This window comes from Mya arenaria, chromosome 12 (assembly GCF_026914265.1).
Source record: "Mya arenaria isolate MELC-2E11 chromosome 12, ASM2691426v1".
In the NCBI taxonomy this organism is placed as follows: Eukaryota; Metazoa; Mollusca; class Bivalvia; order Myida; family Myidae; genus Mya; species Mya arenaria.
The window spans coordinates 49,701,107-49,708,533 of record NC_069133.1 but is presented as its reverse complement, the minus strand read 5'-3'; the positions used below and the strand labels follow the sequence as shown (position 1 = coordinate 49,708,533).

Sequence of the window (7,427 nt, the reverse complement as noted above, 5' to 3'; positions counted from 1 at the left end):
ATGTTTGGCGGACTGGTAAACTGTGTAGGTCTCGTGCACGCCGTACTTCTCGAGAGGTATCACGAGGTAGCGGCTCTGACGTCATGGGCAGGTGCGCTTCATTCCGCATTGTTCATGCTTGGAGGTATGAGATGTTTTTATTACTGTTTCTGGTTATGAAAAATAGATGACACAGAATTCAGTGTTTGTATAACACGTGATAAATTGCGTCATATATACTACGTAGGAAGGCAACATTTTGCTTTAAATGAAGACTTAAAACAAAGATAACGTTTCCTTTACTACACATATTTAATTGAAACAAAGGGCAGTCTTTCCCGCCTGCGTTTTATTACCGGAGTTTGATAAGGTGCTTAGTTTTATCAAAAAATTCGACTCACCTGTTTCCAAAATAATGTTTTGACAGTGCTCGGTCAGACGGCCGTAATGTGAAAAGGTTTGTCGAAGTGTTTTAAGAAACTAAATTCTCAATCGAACTTTGGTAAAAAATAGAATGCGGGCACTGTAAGCGGCGTAGACTGCGCTATATTTCATTCAAAATGGTAAATAAATAACGAAGTTATCTTTGTTCAAATCCTTTATTCGAAGCAAAATATTGCCTTCCATCGTAGCATTTATGCCGCAATTTGTCACGTGGTATACATAAACTGGAATTTGTCTCATTGGACATTAAAGTTCGATCAAAGGTTTTATCTTAGAACATCTTAGTATATGCAGATAATATCATTAACGATTGAGCGAATAATACGTACCACCATTTGGTACACAATTACACTTGTTAGCTTATAAGCATATTGGCTCATCAAGCATAATACATTTTGCATAAACCATGAATTGCCATGAACACATTTACACATTCTTTACTAAAGTATTTAATAAAAAATGATTTCAAATTTCGACAGCACCATTGTCGAGTGTCGTTATTGACCGCTTTGACTGCCGAACAGCAATGGTGACTTCCGGTTTTCTGCTTACTGCTGGGAACTTGGCCACGGCATTCGCAGACAACATCTACGTCGCCATAGTTACCTATGGCATTATTTGTGGTAAGACATGTTTATATGGGTTCCATTAACGTTTTTGCAATCAGTTGTATTGTTCATGTTTCAGACTAAACGACATGACATTTTTGCTAATAATGAGACAAGAACATGCCGCTTGTACAGAGGTAGAAAGAGAAAGCTGAATCAAATGCTATTGAACATAAAACAAATCAGTATTATTTTGTATATAGCTTAGCTTCTTGGATATTATACACATCATAATTACAAATCGGTTATTTTTTTATCAAAATCTAAAACAAACCTATGAATTATAACCATTCATAATTAAATGAGGTTTTTCTATGCCCTTTATAATTTCAGGCCTTGGACTAACACTTGCTATGTCAGCGTCATATGTGACCATTGCTTTCCACTTCAAAGAGAAGAGCACTAATCTTGCTCAAGGAGTAATTCTTGTCGGTGTCGGATTCGGAACTCTTGCCTGCTCCTTTCTATTACAAGTGTCACGTGATCACTACGGCATCGCGGGAATGTTCATTATTATGGCGGGGATTTCTGCGAACATTGTTACATGTGGTATGGTTTGCAAGCCGAATAAGGCTGAAGAACATGCTAAGATAGGACGAAAACTTGGTGTGAAAGGAGTTAATGATAACGAAAATGGTTCGAATATGAGAGGTCTGCTTAAAAACTACTGGGAATCTCTTTTTAATAATGGAACAATGCTGTGCTTCGTTTCTTACTTTATGTATGGATTGGGAATTGCTACAATTTACATGTATATGCCAGCATACATTCAACATAGCGGCTTTACAGCAATGCAGTCTACATTTATAGTGTCTTTGACAGGAATAGTCAGTATACCGAGTAGATTACTGACAGGGGTGTTAGCAAATTTTTCGGCCGTCAATGAAGTATACATATACAGTGTGACAATATGCCTTCTGGGTATTGCCACATGTCTTTATCCGCTTATGGCCAACGTCTACAGCGGGCATGTGGTGTATGGAACTCTGGTTGGAATGTTATACGGGTGCTGTCACGTGGTTGTGGTTGCTATCAATAGAAGATTTGTCAGTACCCACTTTATCTCGGCAGCTTTGGGCGTTGTACACTTCGGCAATGGATTAGGCTCTGTTTTAGGTCCAATTGTAGGAGGTAAGCATTGAAAAATAATAACTAGCTTATATTATAGTAATTAAACCTCATTGAGCATTTCTTTATCCGAATTTCTAAGTCATTTAAAGATATGGCGGAATGGACTAGCTCATTGTATATTTTGATTTCATAATATTGTTCTTTTATTATTTCACGTAAAGAGGTTAATTTGTTTGGGATGAAATGCTACGGTTAAACCTCAAACACTTTATTAACATTATTAAACAAAGAATAATGGTTTGTACCAGTGTAAGAAAGTCTAACGAGTGATCACCAAAACAGTTTTACTATTGACCATTTGGAAGGGAGTGCGGGAAAAACAGTGAAAAATGTCAAATTGTTAATTCACTGTACAGTTTTAAACAGGAAGATTTAATATTCATTTTCTGATTAAACTCTAAAAATCACCAGAAAGCTTTTAATGAAAACACATCTACTTGCAATTTCTGATTTTCTTTCAGTTAAAGAAGAAAGTTTAATAATTTTCATATAACACATTGACAAATGTTTCAGGAATTGTTCTCGACAGCGGGTTGACTTATACCCACAGTATGTTTATTGCAGGTATGTTCATGTTCATCAGATTACATAGATACTTCAAAACATTTTGTTTCATAAATAAGTTATGACAATTATGTATAATATGTAGCATGTGAAATCGTTTCGTATATGTCCATCCAAAATGAAAATGTGCATTGTATTGCACTAACATGTTTGATCATTGGTCAAGTCGACTTATCTCACGCACTTCTTCTTTTTCTTCTTCTTCTTCTTCTTCTTCTTCTTCTTCTTCTTCTTCTTCTTCTTCTTCTTCTTCTTCCTCGTCCTCGTCCTTCTAATCATCATCATCATTATATTCTCCTTCTTCTTCTTCTTCTTCTTCTTCTTCTTCTTCTTCTTCTTCTTCTTCTTCTTCTTCTTCTTCTTCTTCATTTCTAATCCTTTTTACTATATTTTTCCTGATAATGGAGCTATTGTCTTTCAATAAGAAGTATTTTTAAGTTAAAAAATATCAGATCTGCCTATATTTTTGTTTAAATAATATGCAGATGTTTACTTAAAGAAATGTTTTGTTTTGTTTTTCATACAAAGGAGCCAGTTTACTTATCAGTTCAGTATTTGGAATTATTCTGGTGTGTCTTCCGATCAAGAAATTTCCACATGTTCCGAATCCGACTCACCAAAGCGGTTTGATGGATGAGAATACAGAAAATGAAACCCCGTATCTTTGAAGAGCATGACTAACCATGCGGAATATTACCCTTGTGTACCAGAAGTATTCCCAATACCGCATATGATATTGACTATTAAAATATGGTTTTCTATTTATTTATGATTTTAAATATCAATGATAAGTGGACGCAGTTGAAAAAGTATGCCATTCATTTCAGGTGTTGAATACATTCTGTTCATAAAATGATGGTTGTCCTCATAATGCTAAAAACACAGACGCTATGGAAGTTTAAATGGGCATTATGATGGATGGATAAAACACCCGATGTACAGTTCTGCACTGTACAGCCGACAGTTTTAGTTATTGTCCATGTATTACGAATTTAGTCCAAGGGACCAACAGCGATCGCTGGAATAAGTGTGATTTTTAATACTTAAGCTATTAACCAAAAAATGGTTTTTCAATGAAACTCAGGTAAGTAGCATTCGGAACTCCTCGGTAATTTTCCGTCGAAAACAACCACGGATGTATGCCGGGACATCAGAAGAAGTAGCTCGTAAAATTTTGAATAATATTTGAAACTAAATGTTGTGTTTTCATGTGTATTTTGTATATCTAAGTTTAATTTGATCGCCAGTGTGGTGTATAATTGGATACATGATTAAGATTCCCAACTGTTGAGTCATAACGTTAACCTGCATAATTAAAATTCCTAATATTTAAATTATACTGTTACGATCGATTACCTATAGATATCAGTTAAAGGTAGTGCCAATAAAATAAGTATTCGGAATCAATTAGTGTTGTAGACTTTATGTTTAATAATTCTTGTTGATATAACAACAGTTTTACGAAGGCATCGGTGTCTTTTTAAATAAGACGTATACTAAGTCACAAATTGTAAAACATTTCGTCCACAGTGTTTCGTGTGTTAGCTTACGTTAACACGTCGATTCCCTTCATTGGCCGTGACGTCATACTTCATTATCTATTTACCTTATTCGGAACGCCTACGCCATTTTCTATCGAAAACAACCTCGGAATTATATTGACGGTTTACAATGTCAGAAATCTTTACAATTAACTACGCTGTAAGTAGATCGCGTAGTAATTTCAATGAAGCAGTTAAACTTGATGACTTAAGAAACACATTAAAACACTACTATTAACTTATATCATTATGTATTTTTTACGAACTTCTTTTACTGACATACCGGCATACATCCGATTTTGTTTTCAATGGGAAATGGCCGAGGATTTCCGAAGGAATGTAAGATCAGTTTGATAAACAATTAAAACATAGAAACTAAAGAGGTGAATGTGTTGATCTTTACAAACATAGACATATGACAGATGTGCGGTATTTTTCTGCAAAAGTTGTATAGACTGTTTGAATAACATAAATTAATATTACAAATTACTTGAGCAAGTATCCAATGTCATAGATTACGCATGATCAATGGTTGATTTTGTTTACACAAAAGAGCGCCTAGCAGTCGGTGAAATAACCAGCAGGAACTGTCCCTTATCACATCGATATGTTAATCAATTTATGTACAGAGTTTTTCATTAGTGTTCATGTATCACAGAAAGAGCTTTATTCACTTTCGACTCTCCGTTTTTCGAGTCATCCGTGTTCATAGCCGCTGACGTACTAGCTATCCAATCAGATATCCATACGTGTTTTTCATTTGACAAGACCATATCCGTGGTTGCCCTTAACAACCGCTGAGGGGTCAAGGCACTCAGGTCATTATTGTTTGAAGTGATGGGACTCTCAGTTGTCTTTTCTTTCAATTTAGTCGAATTAACTATCTCATTGTATTTTGCATATGCGGCGAACGTGTTGCTTTGTCTCTGAGTTAGAAAAGTTCTCTGGTGACCTTGACTTTGACCTTGATCGTTATTTTGATCCAATCGTGATGAATGTTCACGCTCGGCTTGATTCATGCGCGCACTTAATCGATTAGCTGATGAAGCCTCGCGTCTAAACGATTGTGCACTGCTTCGTCTGAGATTTACGGTATTGACAGATGAGGTAGTAAGACGCGAAACGTTTGTGTGTCTATTGGGCGGATCTGTCGCCAATTTCGGAAACGTCGGCACATGTTTACGTTGAGCCACGCGTTCTGGAAAGGCTCTTCTAATTGACGTATTGATAACTACGAGACGCGGTGATCCTTTAGTTTGAGGGCGTTCCATTTCAAATGCCGTCTGCGGTGTTATTTGAAGGTTCGTCACCGTAAGGGAACGTTCCGGCGACATGCGTTGGATGTATGACATCGTTGGTTTAAGACATAACCGATGCGCATACGGATGTGACGTTCCAGACGTCTGATAGTACTGATGTTTGGCCATCGTTGACGTCCGTTCAGTTTTCATTGCATTTGAGTCATAGAAAAGAGGTTACTTCTTTTCTATGTGTGTTATTTGTTATCCTCAAAAACACTAATTAAATCATTCTTCAGTCATATTTTCTTCCAGAGATATACGGGCATATCCAGTGATGTTATGTTGTTTGGCTGTATAGTTAATTAAATCCAAGATAAAACATCAAATTTCTGCTTTTCGGGTCTAAACAATAATATTTAAAGAATGCTTTGCAGCCATTTAAAGCCGAAACATAGGTACACTTATTTTAACATAATGTATTTCAGTGTATCAAATTGTATGGTATTATTGAATTTAATTATGAACTTGATTGAGGGTTGTTATCTTCAGTTGTCAGTCGACAGAGCCATCTGTGGGATTTTACCGTAAAGTAACAGATGTTGTAAGCAAATAAATTTCACGACATATACACTGCTTAAATCTAACCTTGTAGCTCTTGTGTACACTAAGATGGTCGTTTCTTGATGTTGTTCTTTTCGTAGAGAAAACGATGTTGATGTGTTGTGATAATATAAATGGCGTGGTGGTCGTCGTCGTCGGGGGGTACGTGTAGAAACCTTTACATAGGTAATAACTATTAAATCGTTAACGAATACAACATATCAAGTGTTGCCAAATATAAAACGCACACGCAAGGCCCATAAATACTGCTTAAATGGTGTTTGAGTTATGCCCCTTTGCTTGTGTTACTCTGGTCATTTGTGAAAAAAAAACCGAACGTTTAGAAAGAATTTATGTGGAATTCCGTACGATCACTTTTTCGAACTGATCATATTGATAATAATTATTAATTCTGAAAAAAATTAATGACTCATTAAAATATATATAAAATGAAACTATTGGTAAAGTGAATCACAGCAAGTATAAACAGCAGTTCCTTACCCTTGGTAATGGTGTTTTTTTTGCAATTGATATCAGAAAATAATGAGTTATGTGTGATTCCCGTGATCTATCTGATAATTGAGAATGGATTAAGGAGGCTCTGATGACTATATTCTACATAAGATATCACCCATTTAGTATTCTTTTTGATTTCGGGCTAAGTTATTTTTTCAGGATAGCTAGATAGACTTTGACGCTTAGCATAAAACAATTTTGTATGGTCTTGTTATTTAACTTTATTATGTATCTCAAGTGCACGCCTATTAAGAAAGAAAACGAGATAAAGTGTGTATTCTCCTTTAAGTAATTCAAACAATTAGTATTTATAACAAGTTTAAAGGGCGTGGACATTTTTTATGTATTTCCGTACATTAACTTTTTCTGTCGGTGCATTTGCCTATTCCTCTGACAGAACTTTTTTGTCCATTTCCCTGAGATCATTAATTTTATAACAGAACTACAGATTTCTCTTTTTATCTTAATTTACTGTCATAACCATGGTTTAAAAGATAACCTGTGATCTTCTTTCTCTTAACCGCAAACCACTTGACTTTTTAAAGCGTCTACCGACAACTTACGAACTAGCGATACTTTACAGTAAGAATCAAAATGAAGTTCCCTTTGAATAGAATAACAAATCAATTGATCGAAGTCAACTGATCTGAAGAACTGATTATAGGATTACTCAAGAGATCCTGTTATTAAAAGGCTTAATTCTTATTATTAACATTCAAAGCTTGTCTTTCCATCAAGGGCGGATTGTTTAAATGTAAACTGAGATTTCTGTAGCATTCAATTGACTTAATGTATGCATTGGA

General features: G+C 35.4%; 1 protein-coding gene across 1 annotated transcript; it reads left to right on the top strand.

The window, feature by feature from the left end:
* Positions 1-5,068, top strand: LOC128210754 (monocarboxylate transporter 9-like). Its single transcript, XM_052915107.1, has 6 exons — positions 1-124; positions 903-1,046; positions 1,365-1,580; positions 1,794-2,162; positions 2,676-2,726; positions 4,926-5,068. The coding sequence occupies exons 1-6, from the start codon at positions 1-3 to the stop codon at positions 5,066-5,068; spliced, it is 1,047 nt and encodes a 348-aa protein (XP_052771067.1).
* The last annotated feature ends 2,359 nt before the right edge of the window (positions 5,069-7,427 follow it).